This window comes from Dromaius novaehollandiae, chromosome 25 (genome assembly GCF_036370855.1).
Source record: "Dromaius novaehollandiae isolate bDroNov1 chromosome 25, bDroNov1.hap1, whole genome shotgun sequence".
In the NCBI taxonomy this organism is placed as follows: domain Eukaryota; kingdom Metazoa; phylum Chordata; class Aves; order Casuariiformes; family Dromaiidae; genus Dromaius; species Dromaius novaehollandiae.
Window position 1 is genome coordinate 1951515 of NC_088122.1, and position 23658 is coordinate 1975172.

Sequence of the window (23658 nt, forward strand, 5' to 3'; positions counted from 1 at the left end):
TGAGGCTGCCCAGACAATATGTAGTATCACTTACTTTGATGGGTGTGTGTTTTATTTATTTTTGGTATCTTTATATGCTAATGTTTGTAAATGAAAAATTCTCTTGCCCGTTGCCTTCAGAGAAGAAAGCTGGTTTAGTAATTGTAGTGCTGGCATGGGCCTTGGGCATCCAGGTTTAATTCACTTCCATGTTGTGACCTAGCACAAGCTGCTTAACTTCTGAGTGATTCTGTTTCATGTCTGTAAAGCAGTGTTCTTCCTCAGAAGAGTACTGTGGCAATAAAAAGTTGTTGGGTGATTCAGCTTTCTCGTGGTTGCTACAAATTGGTTATCTTGGTGGAGGTCTCATTAGAGAGATGAAGAAAAAAAAAAGCCTGTGGGACTGCAATTGCTTCCAATTAATGCTGGTAGCTTCCTAGGTCAGGTCCAGAGGCATAGTGAATCTGTCCTGATACAGAAGATGACACACTTGAAAATTTTCAGTCTAGCACCTTCCTCTTCTCTTGCCCCTACCTCAGCATTCACTGAGTAAAAGGAAAAGAAAGAGGCAGTTCTAATAGTATTGGAGGAATAAGCAGGAAAGTTGACGCTTTTGGAACTCTAACCTTACTTTGAGGATGGTGCTACTTTCTGTGCTGTAAAGCAATAGTTTGCTCACAAGAGACTTCCATGTCACAACGCGCCAACTGCTGCGATGCTGTGGTTGTGGCCCAGCGTTATGTCATTCTGCCAGTTGCCACAGTGAGTTGTGTGACTCTCTAACTCGCGTAAATGGCTTTACTGATATTAGTCAAATTCCATTAATTGATAGAAAACAACAAGAAAAATGAATGATGGAGTTAACATAGTGCACAATGAAGCCACAGGCACTCACTATGTCTTGCAGGATTGATTCTCTGTCCTCACAGTTTGCCATTGGTTAAATGGAAGAAATATTGAAAGTGCTTATAATAGATCTTCAGTGACCTTGTATCTTGCTTTTCTGAGGAAATTAAAGCTGGAGACGTGAACCAGACGGTGGCAAGCTGTAACTCTTCAAACATGTAACAAAGCACAGCCTTTCTGGAGTATTGCATCTTGCAATAAATGAGGCATACTGGGCGGGGAGGGGTTGTTCTTACCTGTCCACTGATGGGGTTTGTATATAATACTCATTTTGCTCTAGCTGTTTATGTCAAATAATGAATTTGCCTTCCATAAAGCATCAGTGCTACTGTTTAAAAACTGTACCTAAACTTTGTTACCTCAGGACTGCAAATAGTTCTAAGTACAGATCATTTAGGAATCCTGTTTGTTGAGACTGTGTTTTAGCAACGGATGAAATAAGGATTTGTGCATAATCAAGCTGTAAAATCATGATTTTCAAACTGGTTTGAAAATAGTAAGTTTTTTTTGTTTTGTTTTGGCCAGAAGCACCTACTAGAAAGGTAGGACAAAACTGAAGAGTCTGTTGGGCATCAAACTTCTCACTGTCCAGTCCTTTTCACAATGGATATCTAGGAATTTGCAAATATTTGAATAAAAAAACTGAGCTGTAAAATTCTGATGTGTTAGGCTTCTTACTGATCGACTAGTTGCTAATGAGTGAAATACAAACGAGTATTGCATAAATATGTCAGGTCAGTTCAACTTCACTTGTAATAGTGCAGTTCAGTAGAATAGGTGATGTGTCTTCTGTGCCATTGATAGCTTATGTATGGTGACAATTGACTAAAATCATGACCGATTATGATTTAGTTCAGACTTGGACTTTTCTTCCTATTAAAACTGACTAATAGTTGATAATCTGTAATGACTATGGTGACTTTCCATCTCTGCTTTTCTATACTGGATGTATAAAACTTGGAGCCTACATACACTACTAGACTTTTCTACAGAAACAGGGAATTGAAATGCGAGTCTTCAAATGTACGGTTCTTCAAAGAAGGAACTAATCTGTTCTCTGTCCCTGGTGCATAAGGAAAGCAAGGGGCTTAAACTGTGTCCCTGGGAAATATTTTTTTAACAGTAGGAATGTAAAGCATTGATTGGAAGGTCGCTTGGGTGCCTGTGGAGTCTCCATCAGGGGAGGCATTTAAGAACAAGGTAGAGAAACCTTTCTAAAGAATGGCATAAGTGCTATTGGTCCTGTATTGGGAAGAAATGAAAAAAAAGTCTTTTGAAGTTCCTTCCAGTCATCTTTTACATGACTTGTTCTCTTATGGCCATAAGTGTGTAAGAAACACTGTAAAACACTCGGCATACTATTTCAGAGGGTGTAGGTGTTTTTCACTTATTTTTAGAATTTGACCTTACAAGATTGAAAAATAACTTTTTCCTTCTGACTTTTGTCCTTCGCTTGGCAAACATTAGTTAAAAACACAGAGATGGAAAATATTTAAACTTTAAACTAGTATGAGCTTTCTTTTTTGTTGTTTGTTTGTGTGCTAGTTTCACTTGTGATGTCAACTCCAGTCAGGGAAAAAGGTGTAACTAACCTGGCACTGTGCAGAGTTCAAAAATATTGTTACAATGAAGCCTAAATAAACACTAGCTACTGCTCACTCTTTTTTGTATCACTAATCCTTAAAAAAAGTGGTATTAACAAATCTGTAAGAGGTTTTCCAACATCAGATAATAACAAGTTCAAGATACACTAGCTTCTTTTTAATTTGTCCTTTTTAAACAGACGCAGGCCCCCCAAAATAGCCAAACTCTGAACACTTTCTGATCTGCTACTGTGTGTTTAAGCTGTGTTAGAACAGTGATTTACAGAGATTTCTAGCCCTCAGATCTGAATATAGAAAGATGTAGAAGGATTCCAAGGAAAATAAGGGTAGGAATGACCTCACCCTGTGGAGACACCGTGTCTTGCTCAACTCCAGAAAGCTGTAGAATCTAGCTGCATTTTTCTTTGTACAGTTATTTTGCTACCATCAATAAGTAGAAGTGATTCCAGAAACTATTGCAGACCAAAGAGAAATGGCCTTGGGTTTCTGGAAAAAGAGCATGAAGACATATGAGAACTGCCTTCATAGGCAGAAGACTTATATATTCAAATACTTATAATTGGTGTAATTCAGATTTAATATGCTTTGCTTCATTTTGCTTAGATTAAGTGAGCAATAAGAAGCATTATTCTGTCACTGTGCTGTCCCATATTAATTCTTGCTGAGGGTTATGAATGTTTTTCAGCAGCAGACAGTCCTGACTTGACTGAGGCTTGAACTTGCAGCTTCTCAGTACATGCTCATAGACTTCCTCTTTTGCTGTAACACATCAGCTAACAGCAGAGTTACTTTTAAGTGACATGTTCCTCATGAGAGACATTTCAATAACTCTCCAGCCTCTGCTAATAGCTTCATTATTAGTGACTCTTTTGGAGAGGAGAACAGAGAGGATGATGTACTCGCAGATTGTCCACATTGAAGAAGTTTTCTTTTCTCTTCCCTGTGAAGAGATCCAGGATTAGTGGTGATAGCCCTGAATGTTTTAACTGCTTCCATGACTTGCAGCTTCAGAAGAGAGGTTACCCTTTTTCCTTTAGTCCTTTGCAATGACTCCAGAATTGGGAATTTTCTTCGCTTTATGTCAATTATTCAGGTTTTTTTTCAGTGAGAGTGAAAGATGATGATCTATTATGGTTTTGCTAAGTTAATTTGAGTGTTAAATAATGGACATATTTGGGTGTTAGAATTTAATATTATAATATGGCCTGCAATACTGGGCAGCTGAGTGTGTTCAGAAAAATGCTGAACTCCATGCAGAGAAATCAGGACTCCTCCTTATATTTTCCCCCAGTTCTTCCTACATTCAAGTTCCTTGCTTCTTTGCTGATTGGGGGGTCACATTATTTTACTAGCCAGTTTCACATGGTGTCACAAATAGTTGTTTCCAGTTAGACCAGTATCTCTTCTCAAAAACTTGTATTCCTTTTATGACCTCCGAGAACTTACAAACACAGAAGTACTTAGTTAGCTACAACTGCTAAGCAGGTCCAGCAAATCAATCTACTTCCTGTGCTTTCTCTTACTTAAATTTTTAAGTGTGGTGCTTCTCATCCTCTCTTGTCTGGGTTTGGCTGTAAGGTATAGAGGGACTTAAGTGGACCTGAGTGCAGCATGGCTTTTGAGCACCATATCAAGGGCATTTGGGGTTTTGTTTGTTTAGTATCATGACATGAAAACAAAAAACATTGAGTAATATTTCACTTAGCAAAAAACACCATTACTCCTCTAGCATGTTTTATTTGCCTTATATTGAATGGTTTTGAATTTTTCTTTTTGTAACCCTGAAATTTTGGTAGTCTCATCAATCTATATGGATATCCACACTAAGCAAATCTGATGTAAATTGTTACCAAGGTGACCTCACAGTTGACCCTTGTACAGTCCTCATTCCACATGAGTGTAGCTCTTTCTTTCTGGAGTTTTATGACTTCTCTCCACTTGAAACAAACAGGGTTTTTCTGTACAGTTGGCAAGGGTCTTCTTTTAATGACCCATTAGGCTTCTGTTGAAATAATGTGCTTTCCTCCTAAAATTCTCCACAACCGTAGCAGGTACTAATGGGCTCCCTTGCTAGCCATGCGGCAGAGAGGTCCTGGACTAAGCGGTCTGCAAAGTCCCAATGCCTCTCTTGCTTATGACAACAGCATCTTCAAACATAAGGTAGAGAGGCATCAGCTACCACTGTTTGAGGTGAAAGTGCATCTCTCATTCCTTCCCCATTTGTTGCTATAAAGTAAAAATTGTAAATAATATTTCCCAGAGCATCACTGGGAGAAACAATATTGTCATATCTTTAATAATAAGTTGGCATGGTTTTGATTGGTCAGAAAGGACCCAGAAATGCTAAGAACTGGGAAACTCAGTTGTTCTGAGTTCCAGCTAAACCACTTATATTTACCACAAGTAACAAACACGCAAAGCTGATTTTTTTTTTTTATCTTTGGGTTTGCAACAAGAAGTCACTCACTGTGGGTGACATGGGATGACATGTTCTTAACAAGCAGAATCATATGAATGCCACCTAGCTAACATGAGCAAATTAACTTTATTTTTAGTACAAACTTGCTCTGGTGCAAGAAAATGTAAAAATCTGTCTGTTGCAGCATTCCCATAATATAAAACTAATATTTGGTGGCTTGCTTTGGGGGACATGCTTGCATGCTCACCAGTGTATACAAGACTGCACAGTTACCCTCAAACTGTGCGTGGCCACAGGGATGAGAAGTCTTTTCCTGAACACGGGAGGTCTCTGAAGTCAGAACTAGGAAAAAAGTTCATGTAAATATCCAAGGATCCGGCTGCTATAACAGTTTAGAGACTGAGCTACTGTTTTCTGGGGCTCTCCTGTTTGTGGTGTCCCCAAGGATATTGTATGATCATCGTGCTGGCACATTTCACAATTCAACAGTGAGAATATGTGATCAAGAATTTCACTGCTCTTTCTTTCCTCAGACTAACCTTTTTACAGGTTGCAGTTATACTTGCAATTTCTTTGATGTAGTAGCTTAAGACTCTTGTATGGACAGGTTTTCTTTGGCTGCTCTAAGTGGATTTCTCAATCCACTGTGTGTCTTCCGATGGAAAGTGCTGGATTGAGACTCATTCCTTCACAGACGAGAAAGAGCAAAGTGTACCTTTATGCTGTCACCGCTACGCTGCATCCTGCCCCTAGAAACCCCTGGGTGTGTGTGTGGGGGGGTAATAAGAACATCACCCTCTAAGGGCTAGTACACTTGGCTGATCCATTTCTGAAATAAGATGTGATAGCTCCTCTCTGGAGTTAGAAGATGATTCAGTAATTCTATCCCTGAGCATGAGTGGTAAAACTGTCTTTTGGGAGTTCAAAGAGGCTTTTCTGAAACTCCAGTGAAGTCCAGATGTCCCATAGCTTTTGTGAGCAGTTTTAGAAGGAAAAGACTGTGAGGGATAGGGCTATGAATCATCTGTCTATCCTATGTCTATGAAGAAGAAAAAAACTTCTGATTCCAAAAGAATCCATTTAATTCTGGAATTTTCTGACCTATTTTGGTGCAAGCTGGTCTAAAAAAAAAAATTAAACTACTCCTGATGACTTTCTCATATTGTTTACTTTTGTAACGTTCTCTGTGGACTAGCAGCCAGAAATGACGTCCACCCCTCATCCAGCATCACAGAATAAGAACTTCAGAGGAAGGAATGCAACTTCATAAATAGCAAACCACAGACACTAATGGGGAGCAGAAGCAAACCTGCAGGTTAAAAATTCATTGCAAGAGAAGCCTGTACATCCAGACTGCTTGTAGATTCAAAGATGACTTCAACTCTAGCCTTAGTTTTTCTCCTTTGCCTCTCTTGTCCTTTTTCATCAAGTCAACAGAGAAGAGCAAGTAAGTAATTTTAATTATCTATGCTTTCTGGACTGCTGTGTAAATTCTGTTTTGCACAAGGGAAATGAAGATTATGATAGTGCTTAAACTGCATCTGCTGAAGCCTGGAAATGATGCTTTCAGATTTGTAGTTTCATAGGAAACTTTAAGCTGAACTGCGTAAATGTGCAGTCTAAGACTACTCCACCCCACCCCCCCCAACACTGTGGGGTTTTTTTTGTTTGTTTTTTGTTTTTTAATGGGGAAAAAAATATTGTAAGGCAAATGGAAATTTTGTTTCTCTGGCAGGTCATTACAGAATGCAACTTTATGTTAATCTGCATTTTGCATGTGATTAAGTTAGATACCCAGCAGATACCGAGTGTCCTATGGCAGGATCCTTGGCTATTCTCTCTACTTGTGTACATACAGCTTAGGGAAACCCTGACTTCTAGGAACTTATCCCTTCTAGGTTCACTGTAATAGTTCTCCTTTTCTGAACAGCCCGTTAGGGGGATTGTTCAAATCCCGGAGGACCTGTGAGATCAGCTCAGGCTCAGACTTGAAAGACCACGCAGCAGGTGTGTGTGCATGTGTGTGTGCATAGAGAATGAGCCCAAGGAGAAGGATGCATAGTAACGTCTGCAAATGCATAGATTTCCTTTGGAAATTGTTCCTGTGTGGTTGACCCATTTTTGTGAATTTGAATATTTAAAAAGATCCAAATCCTTTGTTTTTAAAATACATCTTGTTCCTAGGGTTGGAAAATTCTCCTCGGTATAACAGAAGCTGCCTGAAGCCTTCATGCAGAGCTTATTCAAAATCTCTGTTTGAAGTTAGAAATCGTGTGGATGCTCCTCATTTGAAATAAAAAGAAAAGTCACTTCATTCATTATTTTTGTCTTAGAATGGCACATTTGTTCCCAAACCAAAATATATTGGAGAGGTTACAAATATTCACCAAGTCATCTTGGTTCTGTGCAGGGAAGATCCAGCAGGCTTTCAGGCTCATTTGTCATGTGAGAAAGCCTAAATTGCTGTACCAAGTCAGTAGTATGGGCTGACATCCTGCCTCTGGCCCTAGCAAATTCCACGTGCTCAGAGGAAGTAGACCCCTAACCCCAACTAATGTTCCGCTGAACAATTATGCAGTACTGTTTGCAGAAGATACTGCCATGACTCTCTTTATAAAGGTTTGCTTAAGCTGTAGTGAAGGTGTGACTTCTGTTAACGTTAGCTGAATCAACGCTAGCTTTAAAATAGCTAGAAGGAGTACTGATAGCAAAATAGACGTGATGGTATGGATTTCAGTGTGAGATAATCGTTTACCTAGATTCTTGGATTATATTTGCCCTATGCAGAGTTCTGCTGCCAATGATATGCTGTTATCAGTGAGTCTGAAGTTAATTCTGATGTAGATATGTGAGCTCCAGCCATATCTTTGCTGTTTAAATTATCCTAAGATATCAACAGGATCAGCCGATCTAGAAAAACTTAGAGAAATGAGGTTGTATTTTCTCATTTCATGTCAGATTGGAGAATATCAGAGTTGAACTTTCTGTCCTGTTCCATCCGTCTTGTTTTGTTTTTAAACTGTTCAGGTTTTCTTAAAACTTGCATGCCTCTAGAAACTAGTGAGCTATATTCATTTACTCTTCTTGAGCAAAGCTGAAGATTATAGACTAGACTTTCAGCATGTCTCAGAGGACTAGGTAGCTCTAGAATCTGGAGGATAGGAGTGAAAAGTCCTGTTAATCTGCCCTAGATGACCTCTTAAGATGACTTGTATCCTCTGTTCAACACAGTTTAAACAGGCTTTTGCAATGTTGCACTGATAAGCAGATGCATCCCAAAGCCGCTGCAAGGCAATTTGAAGTTGCCACTACCCAAAAAGAACCCATCTTCATACAACAAGAAAAAAGCCTGCTATATCTTATTTGAAACCAGGGTAGGCAATGGCTGGTGTGCCATTCCTTTTTCACATTCAGCATGCTTGGGGTAGACTCAGCAAAAAGCTTCACTTTAGTAGCTTCCACAGCACTGAATTATTAATTTGCTGCTTTTGGCAGAAAAGCCTTCCTATGTGTGAACTGCTCAGAGCATGCCAGATTAACAGCTACCACAGCTGCCAGACTGCCAGGCCAGTTTGTTTGCTGAGGGGTAACTGTTACCTACCTGAATGACAGGCATGGCAGATTATCATGGACTGTCCTGCCCAGAGCAAATTCTAGCCTATGTGCAAGACTTTGTTGCTTCCAGCAAATTTCTAGTTAGGAACTGGGAGGGACTGGTAGGTGTGAAGGATTCCTTATCTCTGATACTAAACTGAGGTTGTCAATATCAGTTGGTTTGTGCTGCTAATGGCTCTTCTGTGTGGGTGTTTTTTGTTGTCCCCCCACCCCCACCCAACCAATGTGTTTTTAGTAGGTGGTGATGTTGGCCCTGAAATGCTGGAAGAGATGAGAGAAACTAACCGTGTGCTGATGGAAGTTCGAGACTTGTTGAAACAGCAGGTAAGTGAGTAAGGGACCTAATTCCTTGCTGCACCAGAGAGATCACCGAGCCCTCTGCCTCATGTGCTGAGCTGTGGAATAGAAAGGCCTCTCGCTTTAGGTGAAATGATTCTATTGCTCTGAAGATCAGGATCGCAAGATTGCCTTGCAATCAGATCTGTAATTCTGGGATAAAGTAGATTCATCTGAATGCAAATTTTGTTGCTTGGAAGCATGTCTGCTGAAAAACAGCGTAAGTGGAGAACGAACTCTTTTAACAACAACAAAAAAATGTGCATACAGTAGGCATATGTTTAATTGGAAAAAAAAGTCATTTTTTCCTTGGGTTTGTGGGCTCATGAAATCAGTAGAGAGAGGCCAAACATGGAAGGTGGAGGAGACCTTTCAGCCATCTATTAGGGTCCTGGAAAGGGAAGTCATATGGAGTCTAAACAAGCTCTGTATTCACTCTTCTCTCTCTTTGCTTTAATCCTAAACCTGTCTGGCTCCAGGATTTTATAAGGGAATTTGGAACTTCTTGGGTGCTTAGATCTTTTCCCATTTTAATGAGGAGATGGTGGTTTGTCTGGTCAACTCTTTTTTTAAGTATAGAAAAAGGTTCCATTCTTCCTTTATCCACTCTGGGAGCTGAGGGCAGCAGCCTCTGCCTGCCAGATAATTGGAATGGCAGACAGGTCTCTGTGCCAGTGCAAACTGGGCGGCCTCTAATCTGCAAAAACATCTGTTGCATTGAGTTACTCTCACATTTCAGGCTGCTGCATAAATACCCAGTGTTTACTAGGAATCAGGTCAGACATGGTTCCTGGCAGCCTGGAGCAATGATTTCCAGTGTTCCCTTCCAGCTTAGCATTGCTTCTCCATACAGGTTTTATATTTGTTCTTTCTCTTGCCACCTTTTTTTTTTTTTTTTTTTTTTTTTTTTTTTTTTTGTCCATGGCCTTTTTCTCAACAGTGCTTTCAAGAAAAGTCTTACTCAGAGGAGAAACTTGCCTATATCACTGGAGAGCCAAGGTGGCAGTTCATAATTTGTTAATATATGCAAAGATGTTCTAAAACTTAGTTTTCCTTGAATCAGCATTTTGGGATGTTGGCTATAAGGATGGCAAAAGGAGTAATAATAAAAGGCCAGGTCTATTCTCCTGACCCACAGGCTGAATGATTCTTGGCACAGAGGAATTACTGATACCTATCAGCAACACTCCAAATGCTCCCCTTTGCTCTCTAACCCCCCTATCACCACCACCATGGGAGATATTCTGAGGATTTTGGTTAGATCTCTCTCTCCATTAACTAGTAAAAATGCATGACCCCAGGCCATGTTGGAGGGAAGAAAGAATCTAACTTGGAATGAAAGCTTGCTGTTGTACCTGGACCTGGTAGAGAGACATGAGCAGATGTTTTTACCTGAGCACAAAGTGAAATGATTTAATGGTGGAAACATGAAGTCCACAGGGTGTGGAAGAGTGGTCTTGTAATTGCTCTTGAGCATCAGTTGTAAATAGCCAGCAAGGCTTTTGCAGGAAAGATGCCTGCTAGGATTGTTATCTGAGATGTCAGAGAAACATAAATGTTAGCTTGTGGTTGACATGCTTCTTAGAGCCTGTCCCGTATTTCTTTCTTCACCAAAGGAACAGCATCTCTTCACTGCTGATGCTACAGATTATCTGTTCACTGAAGCAGGCTTGAAGGAACAGTAGCCTTGAGGAGGTCAGAGGAAGTCTGGAGAGACGAGCCTTTGAATAGTTTCTAGATGGCTTCATGGCAAGGGAATTAGGGCCAAAGAATGGCATAAGCCAGGTCAGACATGATTGATTATGTCTGCAGAAATAGCACATGGGAATCTCCTCCTGACTTTACCTGTGCAGTACTTGGGCTACAGATGAAGTAGACTTCTCTAGGGCTGCTAGTTCAGCATCTTCTAGAGTATAAGACCCAAATAAAATAGATTCCTCATTCTTTATGGCACTTGTTTTCTATGTTTTTAAATCCAGTGTTTCCTGCATCTGTCATAGAATAATATTACCTAGTTAGCCTGTAGGAACACTGCAGCAGGAGTGACTTACAGCAGGAGGACAAGCCACTCCAGCTTCCAGAAAGTCTGCAACACAGACTTTGTGGTAAAAGTTAATTTGCTTGTAAGTAGCTGTGCAGTTCCAGAGAGACAGCCTTTTTTTTTTTTTTTTTTTTTTTTCTCTCGCGGTGGGGCTATTGGTTTGCGTGGGAGTAAAACTCAGCCTTTAGCTAAGTGGTGTTTCTTGTTTTCTTCTAGATTAAGGAGATAACATTCCTGAAGAATACAGTCATGGAGTGTGATGCCTGTGGTGAGTTACTGAGCTGAAATGCCCAGTGTCCAGCTGCATCCTCCAACTGCTTCATACATTTATGTCCAAACAAGTAGTAAATGCCACCTGTGACTGTCTGCCCGAAGGCACTGGCTTGTTTCACCATTGTCCTGAGTGTCATAGGGTAATATTCAAGGTTAATGGTGCTTCCTCACCCCCCACCTCCAAGACATTTTGCACACATGGACCAGTATTCCCTGCTGTCCTCATGGCTCAATGGCAGATGAAGTTGTTATCCCTTTGAGTGTGGGGTGCAGGAATAGCCTTAGAAAGCTTACATTTCCTTCCAGCAAATCCCCGGCATTTGTTTACTTCCACTCTCTCCAAAATGAGTTTTGTTAGTGGTTCTCTGACATGTCACACTGCACTTCTCAGGGCAGTTGCTGCATTCTGGGTCCAAAACCTGCCCAGCCATGTGTCTCCTAAAAACCCAGCTTATGGCCCATGTTCGAATTGCCCAGGAATGCATGCTGGGTGTCTTGTGGTATACAGTTGGCTATCCTTGAGCTGCAAATGGAAGAGAACATCACTCCCAAGAGGCATCGCTCTGCTATTCCTTCCATCCTAATGCTGTCACCACCCAAGCAAAGAGCTTGTTTACAGAGGATTCAGGAAGCAAGGCCATAAAACTTTCCTGTATAAATCTTGCTCTCCATTAAAAATCTTGCTCCCCATTAAATGATTTTTCTGGACTGAAACTTACTTCCATTTTATCTGGCTTTCAGAAAGCATGGTTCTTGGAGATGCGCTGTTATTTGCTGGTACACTCAAAGGGCAGAGCAATAACTGTTTCCACATTTGGAGACTTCTGCTGGAAAAAAGATTAGCCAAAGCCTCTGGGATCTGCAGCATAGAAATGCATTCACCCACAGCGATTGTTTAAATAAGTTGCTCATAAAACTGTCTCGAACTTTCTCTCTGTCACTTGATCTCTGCCTTCCCTGCTTGCTGTTCTGCTCTGTGTACGTTGTTCTTCTGCACTCCTCGCTGTACAAAGCTTCTTTTAGTCATGCATTGAACAGTGTGACTTGCATCAATTGTGTTGTTCTCTCATTATTTCCTGAAGGAGAACCATGAAGAGAGTAGGCCTTCTTCTTGGTGAAGGTGGTGGTGATAGTAGGGTGTTGGGTTTTTTTTGTTTTTTTTTTTTTGTTTGTTTGTTTTTGCTTTAGATTTTTTAAGGTTTAGGCTTTTAAGCTGGAGAAAGCACGATCAGAAAGTGTACTTGCCACTTGGAGTAGTGGGTGTGGAAGACTTGTGACAATTCTAGTTTCTGGAGAAGTTTATTCACAGTCTTGAGCTGGCCTTCAGTGGAGTTCTTTGTCCCACACAGATTCATTTTTCAAGTTGTTTTGTGCTGTGGGAGTTTAGTTCCTGACCATATTTTTGACTCTGGGGCCCTTAGGTTCTTTGTGGATGTTTTGAAATCGGGTCATGAGCATAAAGACGAAAACCGTGCATTTGGCCTAAAATTCTAAGAGAAGTTGGTTGGTATGCAGTGGGGGGATGGACTTCATGTGTTCACAGTGCTTCCAAGTAGGAACGCTGCAGCATTTTGAGTGGGTTGAAATTTCCTATGCATCACATTATTTAATGCTTGGGTGTATCATATTGCTGTATTCTAGCCTAGAAGTGATGAATGTGTTAATAACACATTGATTTCTCATCTGCCAGGATGAAGCGAAGTTTTCTAGCCCACTGGAGATAACAGGTAGCACGTTATACATAACGCTGTTCCATGAAAACCTTATGAGTCAGACATTGAGTGCACTTCTGCTACAGACCAAGCTGACCTGTCTAAGATGTCTGTCTTCTGCAGTGGAGACTGACTGACAGTCCTCCACAGTGTCTACTAGTCTTAAGTTTGTGCTGTCTGGTTTCTGCTTCAGCCAGTCTGAGCCCATGCTGCCAGTGGAGTGTAGCTGTGAAGGAACCAGGGAGAGAACTGATCTCTGTGAAACTCCAAAAACAAGGACATTACACCAACAAAGACGGTGGCATGACTAGGGTTTTGGCCTGGGAGTTAAAGCTTCTGGAGTGGTTGGGTTTTTTGTTTGTCTTCTCTGACTCAGAAATCTGTCAGGCTGCTGCTTTTGGCTTCATTTTTCTCCATTTATGAAATAGAGCCACAACTGCTCAACCCTCAGAAGAACTGCAAGGAAGCATCCCGTGTGTGAAACGTGCTGAGATCTTCTAGCTGAGATGATGGGACCACCTGATGATAGACTCTGGCAGTGACAGTTCTTAATGTTGCTGTTGTCCTCTAGGCATGCACACCGAGGCAACGGGCCCTGTCATCACCCTAACACAGTTCAACAGATGCGTCCCAAACCCCTGCTTCCCTGGAGTTGCCTGCACTGAGACCGGCACTGGCTTCCGCTGTGGACCCTGTCCTCCAGGTTATTCAGGCAACGGATCCCAGTGCACAGATATCAATGAGGTAACAACCAAGTAGGCCAGGTCAGAAGCTACAAAATTGGCTCACTTTTCTTGGAGTGCTGTGGGTTTGTCGTGTGGTTGATGCAAGCACTGCAATTCCCGTAGCAGTTCAACAGAAACATCATTTCACTGGAAGGAAGTCTGAATCTCACCTTGCCTCCAGCTCTGTTCTGTGGTGTCTTTAAATCTAATCTAGCTAGATATTTCTTCCAAAAAGATACAGGGCTTCAAACAAAATAAACCCTTTGGTCTGTACTGCACGAGAAGGTGAGTTTGGAAGACCAAAACAGTCCCTTCTGCTCTTACAATCTATTGAGCTAATGGCTGATGAGTTGTTAGAGATGAGATTTATGATGTGTGGAACAGAATCAAATGTTACACAAATACAGATGCATCTATACAGTAAATACTACCATGCTGTTTAGATTGCTTCACTTGTACCTTTAAATCAAACTTTGCTAGGCAGGTATTGGGGAAGGGTGTGTCTTTTGGTTTTGTTTGTTTAGTTGTTGTTTTTCCCCTCTTTCTTTTTTAGAAAGCAAAATGTGGTTTTCTATCAAGTTTGCTCTCTGCATGGGTAAAGCTTTACTCGGCTGTTAGTTTTGCATGTCTGTGAGATTACTTAGTTGTGTGTTTCTCAAACCATAGTCTTACGCTACTTGGCTAGTCCACCAACCCACTTTGTGTCTTGAAAAGCCACATCACCTCTATAGTGTTTCAGTTTAAAAACCCAGTGAAGCTAAAGGATCCATGAGAGATTGACTGCATTAATGTAATGCTTCTCCCAGAACAGAGCACAAGAATCCAGTGAAAATAACGTTTGCACAACCTCTTTCTTTTTTTACAGTGCAATGCAAACCCCTGCTTCCCGAAGGTCCATTGCACTAACACTGCCCCCGGCTTCCGCTGTGATCCCTGCCCTCCGGGCTTCACTGGGCAAATGGTTGAAGGGGTCGGACTAGCTTATGCAAGGGCCAACAAACAGGTAAGGCCCAGAAACTCTTTTGTTTCCTTCAGAAACCATTAACTCTTTTTCCTCTAGAATTGTAATCCAAGGGTCTTGGAGCCCTCAAAGATATGGGAGGGAGATATGTGACTGCATCATGTTAATGGGAAGGCTGTGATGCAGTTGGAAAGGAAAGACTTGCCAAGAATGTCCTAGCCCATCAGCAGCAAAGCAATTTTCACTCTAAGACCTTCTCTCCACTGAATTTAGGCTGGTCAGTGTCAAGTCTTGACACCTTCATCTATGGCTACAAAGACAGCCTGGGGATCCCTTATATTAGGACACAGAAGAGTTGATGCAGCTATTGGATACACACACACACACACTCACTCTAAACATATAGATAGATATATTTAAAAAATCGTCTCAGTGTGGTCTATAAGAATATATTGAAAAAAGGAAGAACAGCATGTGGCTTCTGTTATTTAGTGAATCGTAGGACTGGTCATAGGACACAGTCTTTGACCTTCTTCCTCCACTGACTCTCTTTTATCTTTCAACAGTAAGGAGATACTCTGACAGCTCAGCTCAGAGCTAAGCTATTTTGCCAGGCTAAAATCACTGGTGACTCTATAGAGGATGAAAAACTTGCCTGGGGTGAGGAGTATTGCTGGTATCCTTGACTTAAGGAAACCTTTGAGCTGTGGGTCCCAGTAAGGTGTGTTGGGGGCTTTATACCTGCAGCTAATAATGCCCTAATTCTATATCCTGACAGGATATCTACTTAAGAATGAAGTTAATGTCTATTTTGTTCTTCCTGGACAGGTTTGCACTGACATCAATGAATGTGAGACAGGTGCTGCCAGAAATTGTGTCCCAAACTCCATCTGCATCAATACACGGGTAAATATTACTGGAAAACCTTGTGTTGGTCTCTTTCCTGCAGGTTCTGGGAAATGCTTCTCTCTGTTAGCTGTGGCAGTTCAGCTGCTGAGGACAGGTTACAGCAAAGGCTTGCTGAAGCTCATGTTATAATCAATTCCTTACTGCTCTTTTTCGCAGGGATCCTACAAGTGTGGAGCTTGTAAACCTGGCTTTGTTGGGGATCAAATCACAGGGTGCAAGAGCCAGACAGCAAAACGCTGCCCTAATGGTGAAATTAGTCCATGCCATGAGAAAGCACAGTGCATCGTGGAGCGTGATGGGTCCATCTCCTGCGTGGTAAGGCCCAAACATCCCTGCACTTGGGGTCTGCTCACTTCTTTCCCCTGCCTTGTGCTTGCTCTCCAGGGTCTGTCACTGCCCTCTCCTGGAGATCATGCCTCCCCACTGACACCTGAGCTATGGCAATACCCCTTTCAGTGCTCTCTCTAGAGAAGTGGACTGCTCCTGGAGCAGCAGGTTATCTCTGCTCTGCACCTCAGAGGCGCTGGCTTTTTATCTGGAGCATGACAAACTTGGCAGTCACAGAGCAGTGCACAGCAGCTGAGAAGGGGGAAGTACCGTTCAGCATCCTGCTGGAGCCAAAAGGTTTTGCTGCTGCATCTGTCCTTATAAGCTCAGGAGCAAGCAGAGACCTTGTATCTGAGCTACTTAAAATACTATTTACAGCATAATTGTCAGTTACGGACAATATTTTTCCAGCAGTGTTGTGTACCTGGATTTGCAATGCTCTGTGCTGTAATCATGTAGGACTTCAAGATTTGGAGGCCAACGCCTGTCAGAGGACTTATCAGGAGCCTCACTTTGTTTATCTGCTATCTTGCAGTGCCTTGTGGGGTGGGCAGGGAACGGCTACATCTGTGGGAAGGATACGGACATTGATGGAGTCCCTGATGAAAAGCTACGCTGCTCTGACAAAAAATGCCGCAAGGTAAGATGCGTTTGTCTTTGAGACTTGGTTCTGATTTGAGGGCATGCCTTTACCCTTCCTTTGGTGCTGGTTAGAACCTGCCCCATCCTCAGAACAGCTTTAGAATATGCACAATTTGCCAGCAGGCCCTGCCACTTGACTGTTGCTTTTCTTTCAGGATAACTGCGTGACTGTCCCCAACTCTGGCCAGGAGGATGCAGACAGGGATGGAATTGGAGATGCTTGTGATGACGATGCTGATGGAGACGGGATATTAAATGCTGAGGTTTGAATTCAAAGACTTACCCTGACATACCCAAGCGGGGAGCTTGCGCTGAACCTGAATAAGAGGCTACTTAAGAGGCCTAGTTATAAATATGCCATGAGACACACTGTTCTGTGTTGTGCTCTTCGAGATCCTCACTGCCCACAGGCAGGAGAGAACTTAATGGGACTGAAGGGAATCTGGAAGTCATGTTCCCCTGAGGGATGGGAACCCTCTCACTTCATCAAGCTCTGGTTTGAGATATTTATAGGTACTACTGGTATTCACTGACGAGACAGTGATTAGGCTAAACAGAGGAAACCAAGACTGGCTGCAGATGCACTGCTGGGCTGCTCGGAGCAGCTGGTGACATACCTCATAATCTTCCTCTTTCATGCCTCCATAGCGTGCCCAGTGCCAAACACTTCAATTCAGACAGTGCCTCTCTCCTGCAGGATAACTGTGTGTACACACGCAATACAGACCAACGTAATGCAGACAAAGATAGCTTTGGCGATGCCTGTGACAACTGTCGCCTTGTGAAGAACGATGATCAACGGGACATCGATGGTGACGGAAAGGGAGATGAGTGTGATGATGACATAGATGGTGACGGTAAGAGCAGCTGGAGAACCTCCTCCAAGAGGTGCACCTGTACTGATACAAGAACCAGAAAGCTATTTGGATCCAGCTATGGATCCTAATGGCAGGCAATCAGCTTAAGCTCTGCAAGAACAGAACCAGTTTCTGATAGGATGAAGCACAGCTCAGTTGTTGGACACCAAGATCAGCAGTCAAATCAGCATCCTTCACAGTGCAGCTCTTGCAGGGTTTAAAGGTCTATCATGCACTATTTTCAGGCTACTGCTAACAATTTTTGTTAGCATGCTTATTGTGCACATTCAGAAATCAGTGCTATGGTATCCTTCGGAAACAAACATGTACCAGACAAATAGATTTCAACCCAGACAAGGACACTACTTTGTGCTGCAATTTAAACTTGTGAAAAAGTACAGGGGTAATCCAGGTTGTTAGAAGCTACTGGCTCAAGGCAGTATGCGTCAGGGCTGCATTCGGGGGGGGGGAACTGGCTGGCTTCAGAGACAGTCTGTGTGCTGGTGACGCTTTATTTACACAAAGCCCGTGTTCCAAAGCCAGAAATCACAACTGCTGCTGGCCTGACACATACATATTTATTTACAGATTATTTCCAGTGCATCTAGTGCTGTTTGGATCTTGCTGCTTCCTGCCAAGTAGCTCCCTGCTGGCATGATTTGTTGGTGTAGTAGGTATACGCAGAAAAGCGGGAAGTGAAGTCATACAGGTTGCTGATTAGATTGTTCCTGTCTGTCTCAGGCCTTGAAAAGACACTGTCTAAATCTTCCATATAAAACAGCCAAAGTTAACCTTGACTTATTTTATAATTATATAGATGTCTGCTTTAGAGGAAAAAGAATCTGTTATGGTTTTGGGAACCGCAGACAGCTTCATTTTCATCCTTTTGGTCTCTCACTCCTGCATGGTGCCAATTTGGAGCAACATTCCTCAGTTCCTTAGCTTTCTCTAAGGAATGCAGCTAGGGTCATTTCCTCCCAGGTCCATTTTCAATAGTGTGCTTAGACACCATAATGGTGCAGTTTGAAGTATGTTTTAAGTTAAGTTGCTGCTGATCTCTTCCTCCCCCAATAGTTGCTAGGATGTAACTTAAATGAATACAAGTATGTAAAATATACATTAAAATTGAAACGTGTTTTACTGCATGAGTTGAATGCAGAACACATCTATTGAACAATGAACAAACAGTAAGGCTGTCCTAGGTGGTTTTTTTGTTTTGTTTTGTTTTTGCAGTCTTTTACATCCAGAAGTGATCTTGCTGCATGCATTCTAATAGCACTGCTGACTTGATGGGTCATTTTTGTGTGTTTTACAGGAATCAAAAACCCAACAGACAACTGTAAAAGAGTCCCTAATCCTGATCAAAAAGATGGTGATGGAGATGGAGTAGGAGATGTGTGTGATAGCTGCCCAACAGTCAGTAACCCAGACCAAGTAAGTATGCACTTCCAATTTTGCAGTCTTACCATTTCATTTCTCTTGCTGAAGACAGCGCTCACATCTACCTAAGGTCTGCATACTTGGTATCTTGCCAAAATTGCCACTTGCAAATTTTAGCTACCATCCTGTAATACTGAAGTACAGCACCTAGAAATCAAAAGTCTTAGTGTGCAGAGGAACATGATAAAGAGGAAGCTTTGCATTTTGGATGTATCACTTCCTACCCTGTGCATTGGTGTTTATTGCTGCTTCAGTTCATCAGAGCAACTTGCAAATACTGCATAAGGAACTCTCCCACTATTGTGAGCTCCATTTTTTGATCAAAATAACTGCAGCACTGAGACTAACCACTTGTCTTGGTTCTCCTTTATTCTTAATTCTCCAATTTACCTACAGCAAGTTTAAATGATTATTGCTTTATTTTGCTAGAAAGATACTGATCATGATCTAGTGGGAGATGTCTGTGACACCAACCAGGACAGGTGAGAGCTTCCTGAAAAAACTATACTTAGGTTGCATGAAATCTTGGGGATGGGGGGGGAGGCATGCTTTGGTAACGCCACAGTAAGTAGGCTTGGCCTGAGCCTGTGTCTTTATCAGACAGGGGAGGGGGAAATTTTTTTCAGACCTCAAAGAAACTTGCCAGCAGTGGCATGGGCCGAGGGCTAGAGAAGGTAAGCTTGCTGACAGCAGGCTTGCTTTTTGCTACCTGCCTCAAACTTGTTCATAGACTACAGATAGAATATTTCTGGTCTATTGTATGTGTAACTCTAATAGCTTAAGACTTAATAAGGCTAAAATCACCAACTTTCCCTGTTCTTGCAGAGGATTCTGCTTCCTAGAAAGGGGTTACATGCTTGCTTTAAAAGCACATGTCAACTTCTAATTTTTACTTGTGTAATGCATTTTTTTTTTCTCCACCAGTGATGGGGATGGCCACCAAGATACCCGGGATAACTGCCCATCAGTGCCCAACAGCTCCCAGCTGGACTCAGACAATGACGGGCTAGGAGATGAATGTGATGATGATGATGATAATGACGGGATTCCAGATGAGAAACCTCCAGGCCCTGACAACTGTCGGCTTGTCCCTAACCCTGGCCAAGAAGACTCAGACAGTAAGGGGAATGGGTGCCTGTTAGCTCTGCATGGGATTCTTCTACTCCTGGAGGCAAATGAATATCAGCTTGACCTCCAAAGATAGGCAGGAAGTTAAATCTCCTCAGTGCTGACTTGAGATAGTCCTAGGACGCTTTCAGGTCTCCAGTAACCCTGGCATCAGGTTAAGATTTGAGAAAAGTTCTCTTCCAGAAGTAGCTATGGTTTAAGGTGTTTCTTCTAGTCACAGCATCTCTGCAAGCAGGAGGAAAGGGTCAGGGTTTCTTCACAGCTGACCCACAGGAAAAGAAAGCAGGCAGCAGTGTTGCCCACATGCTCTGAACACCTCCTAACCTTGCATTCACATAGTCACCTGAAACTGTGATAGCCAAAAGCTAGCTGAGTAAAACTCAGATGCAAAGGATAGGGGGGAATTAATGAAAGCTTGTCACTTCTTTCCTTCTAACATGCTTTCTCAGGTGATGGTGTGGGAAACCTTTGTGAAGAGGATTTTGACAGGGACATGGTGATTGACAGAATTGATGTATGCCCAGAGAATGCAGAAGTGACACTAACAGACTTCAGGGCTTTCCAGACAGTTGTATTGGACCCTGAGGGTGATGCACAGATTGACCCCAACTGGATTGTCCTCAACCAGGTAGGAGACTGCTTCAGAATTGGCTAGTGAGTCAGGTGGTGACAAGTCTGTACCAAACTGGATGCAGTTTTCATTAAGTCATCACAGTCTTAGTGCTACTGTATAACAATGTCCTAATCCTATAGCTCCACCTCTGTGTATCTCTCCCCTGACTGTTTAACAGGAGTGTAAAGTCAATATGTTTGCAGTATATACTAAGTCAACACTCATCTTTCACAGGGCATGGAAATTGTTCAAACCATGAATAGCGATCCTGGCCTGGCTGTAGGTGAGGCCCTTATTTTTATTCTGTTGGAATATTATGGCTCATTAATTGGGCATCTTTCTTCTCAGTGCAGCTTTTAAAAGTATTTCAGATGCTACTTAATGATTTCATCTGCTTGCCCCCTTTTGTAGGGGAAATATTTTCTGTATAGTAAGCGGAGTCCTCAAATTTGCTTAGCACAGTCCACCTCCCCTCTCTGATTCTGGAGAGAAAGAGATCTACATTTTACCTCAGAATATAGAATATTTGTTTCCCTACCGCCTAAAGGTTATACGGCCTTCAATGGAGTGGACTTCGAGGGCACGTTCCATGTGAACACAGCCACGGATGATGATTATGCTGGCTTCATATTTGGCTACCAGGACAGTTCCAGCTTTTATGTAGTCATGTGGAAGCAGATGGAACAAACCTACTGGCAGGCAAACCCCTTCCGAGCAGTAGCAGAGCCTGGAATTCAACTGAAGGTAAGGAAACTAGAGGAAAAGAAGTCAGTAATGGATTTTTGCCTTTTTCCCAGCTCTGCTGATCAAGCCTTTATTCACACAATTTACCAGTCTTTTCTCTGCATTAGGCAGTGAAGTCTAAAACGGGCCCAGGTGAATATCTCCGCAACTCTCTCTGGCACACTGGAGACACTACGGACCAGGTCAAACTGCTGTGGAAAGACCCTCGCAATTCTGGCTGGAAGGACAAGACTTCTTATCGCTGGTTCCTGCAACATCGGCCTCAGGTTGGATACATCAGGTAAGGGCTTTACAATTTCCTCTCTGTGGCTGACTGGAAGTTTAATACACAGTGTTGTGGTAAAGAGGAGGGAGAGTATCTGTTTTTTACAGAAAAGAAAGAAACTGGTAGAAACTGGTTCCTTGATCTTATGCTCATGTTCTATACATATCTGTTCTCTTCCAGAGCTCGCTTCTATGAAGGCCCTGAAGTAGTAGCAGACACTGGAGTTGTCCTTGATACAACTATGCGAGGAGGACGTCTAGGAGTCTTCTGCTTCTCACAAGAGAACATTATTTGGTCGAACCTGCGTTATCGCTGCAATGGTGAGTTAGCTTTGAAGGCCAAGTTCAGAAATTTTTGCGCTTTTGTTTTCTTGGTTAGCATACATACAACTGTAGCAGGATATCGTGCAGTAGCTCTTCTATTTTTCCAATTCCACTTCTAATTTATATTTGCTTTAATCTCATCCTCCTCAGATACTATTCCAGAAGATTATGAAACATTTAGAGTGCAGCAAGACCAACCTCTGGCTTAAGTGTCTGTCCAAAAACACTTGCTTTAAAAAAAAGTGCTCGGCTGCCCCACTATTGCCTCTGGTATACTGTATAAAGAACTGTAAGTAATGTACCACTGCACTCTGCACAGCACCAAGTGTCACTGCATTATCTGGCATCTTTTCTACAGCAGCAACTTTCTTTAAATGCTATGAAAACATAGTGGAATTGCAGAGGTGTAGACATCAAGTGTAAATAGAAGCCTATGCTGCTGTAAACACTAGTTCTCTACACTACATGGAAAAAGATGTGCTGAGGAGCTACCAGCAGTAGCTGGAATTGTTGAAGCAAGTTTAGCATGGATGTTTCCCAGGAATCTTTCCCCTCCTCAGAGGCTCTCAAGTGTGAACATTACTCTTTTCAAGACCAAATTCAGCACTGGTCTGAAAAGCACACTGTGAGAGCAGCCTATGGCCAAGTTGCTCACAAAACATAAAAACGCACTTTAAGGGGAGTATCTTTGTTCTGGAATGTTGGATAATAAATACTCTAATACACTTCTCCTTGGTGCCATGCATGTTGCTCTTTCCTCTTCCAAAATGCTTCTGGTATGAATATGTAACAAAGAAGTTTTCGTAAGCTGAAAGCAGTAGTACTTCTACAGCGTCCTCAGCTGAATTAATAACTTTTGTTAGTGTAAATGCATAGGATCTTTCATTCAAGAAACTCCTTCTGCTACTACCCGCTTCTTCCAGATAGTGGCAGCTAGTTTCAGAATGATAAATGAGGGCTTTATGCTAGGTTTGTCTTATGACACCGTGCCAGGAGTCCAAAAAACTGACAGGTAAGGAACTGGGGAAACTGAAGTTATTAATATCACAGTTGCTCACTTGAGCTGAATCTGCAGATGTACCACAAGGGCTTCTGTAGCCAGTAACCTGGACTACTGCCCTATCTTTTCCAGATAAACAGAAAGTTAGAAACATTCTAGTTTGCCTAAAGAGAAAGTAAATGATGCTTCAGGAAAGCAGTTCATGCTCACTGTACTGAAACTTTCTAATGAAACATGAGCAAGGCAGTTCCTACTGAATACTTAGCAGTGCTGTTTTGCAAGTTTCATTCCAGAGTGAGGCTCTATGTTAAATCCTGTACACTGACAGGGGAGGTGCTGTGTCTTAAATGTTACCAAATAAGTAATGTGTGAACAGAACTTTTCTTCTTTTCCCAGAAAGCTGGCTTACAACTAAAGCTCTGTTTTAACCAAGCACAAATCTCTACAGCTATTTGCCTTTGAATTTCACATTCTAGAGGCAACAGCATAAGCAAAGATCTGCAAAAGAACACTAGTTTTGCTAACTGGCTCCTTTAGAGAGTGTTAGCTTGCTGATCACAGCACTTGGAGCATCTTCAGTTACCATTCTAGACTACCATGAAAAAAGCCATTAAGCTGATCTTTCCTCGACAGGAAGAAATGCAGATGAGTCAGTCCAAATCAAAGCACAAAACCTCCTCTACAAAATGGCTTTATAGACTAAAGGGACATTACACTGCTTCTAAGAAACTGATTCAAACTTCAGCATGCCCAGAGCTGTGTTACCAAGCTGAAAGCAGAAATGAGCTACTTTCCAGCGTAACTGGCATGCATGCACTCAATTTACAGCAGAGCAATTT

At 42.1% G+C, this 23658-nt stretch overlaps 1 protein-coding gene across 6 annotated transcripts in view; it reads left to right on the forward strand.

Annotated features, from left to right (window-relative positions):
- The window catches only part of COMP (cartilage oligomeric matrix protein), a 37529-nt gene extending 14982 nt beyond the window's left edge, over positions 1 to 22547 (forward strand). For 3 of the 6 annotated variants that reach the window (XM_064497291.1, XM_064497292.1, XM_026115315.2), the window contains 19 exons: positions 6104 to 6355; positions 8759 to 8847; positions 11117 to 11168; positions 13457 to 13629; positions 14476 to 14613; positions 15400 to 15477; positions 15637 to 15795; positions 16343 to 16447; positions 16605 to 16712; positions 17147 to 17306; positions 18622 to 18740; positions 19176 to 19228; positions 19671 to 19864; positions 20324 to 20502; positions 20722 to 20770; positions 21035 to 21231; positions 21339 to 21511; positions 21677 to 21816; positions 21970 to 22547. In XM_064497291.1, coding sequence (XP_064353361.1) covers positions 6280 to 6355; positions 8759 to 8847; positions 11117 to 11168; positions 13457 to 13629; positions 14476 to 14613; positions 15400 to 15477; positions 15637 to 15795; positions 16343 to 16447; positions 16605 to 16712; positions 17147 to 17306; positions 18622 to 18740; positions 19176 to 19228; positions 19671 to 19864; positions 20324 to 20502; positions 20722 to 20770; positions 21035 to 21231; positions 21339 to 21511; positions 21677 to 21816; positions 21970 to 22028 — 2301 coding nt within the window. In that variant the 5' untranslated portion in view covers positions 6104 to 6279 and the 3' untranslated portion in view covers positions 22029 to 22547. Of the gene's footprint in view, positions 1 to 5858; positions 6356 to 8758; positions 8848 to 11116; positions 11169 to 13456; positions 13630 to 14475; positions 14614 to 15399; positions 15478 to 15636; positions 15796 to 16342; positions 16448 to 16604; positions 16713 to 17146; positions 17307 to 18621; positions 18741 to 19175; positions 19229 to 19670; positions 19865 to 20323; positions 20503 to 20721; positions 20771 to 21034; positions 21232 to 21338; positions 21512 to 21676; positions 21817 to 21969 lie in introns of those variants that run through there. The other 3 variants (XM_064497294.1, XM_064497290.1, XM_064497293.1) reach the window with 3 other exon arrangements.
- The last annotated feature ends 1111 nt before the right edge of the window (positions 22548 to 23658 follow it).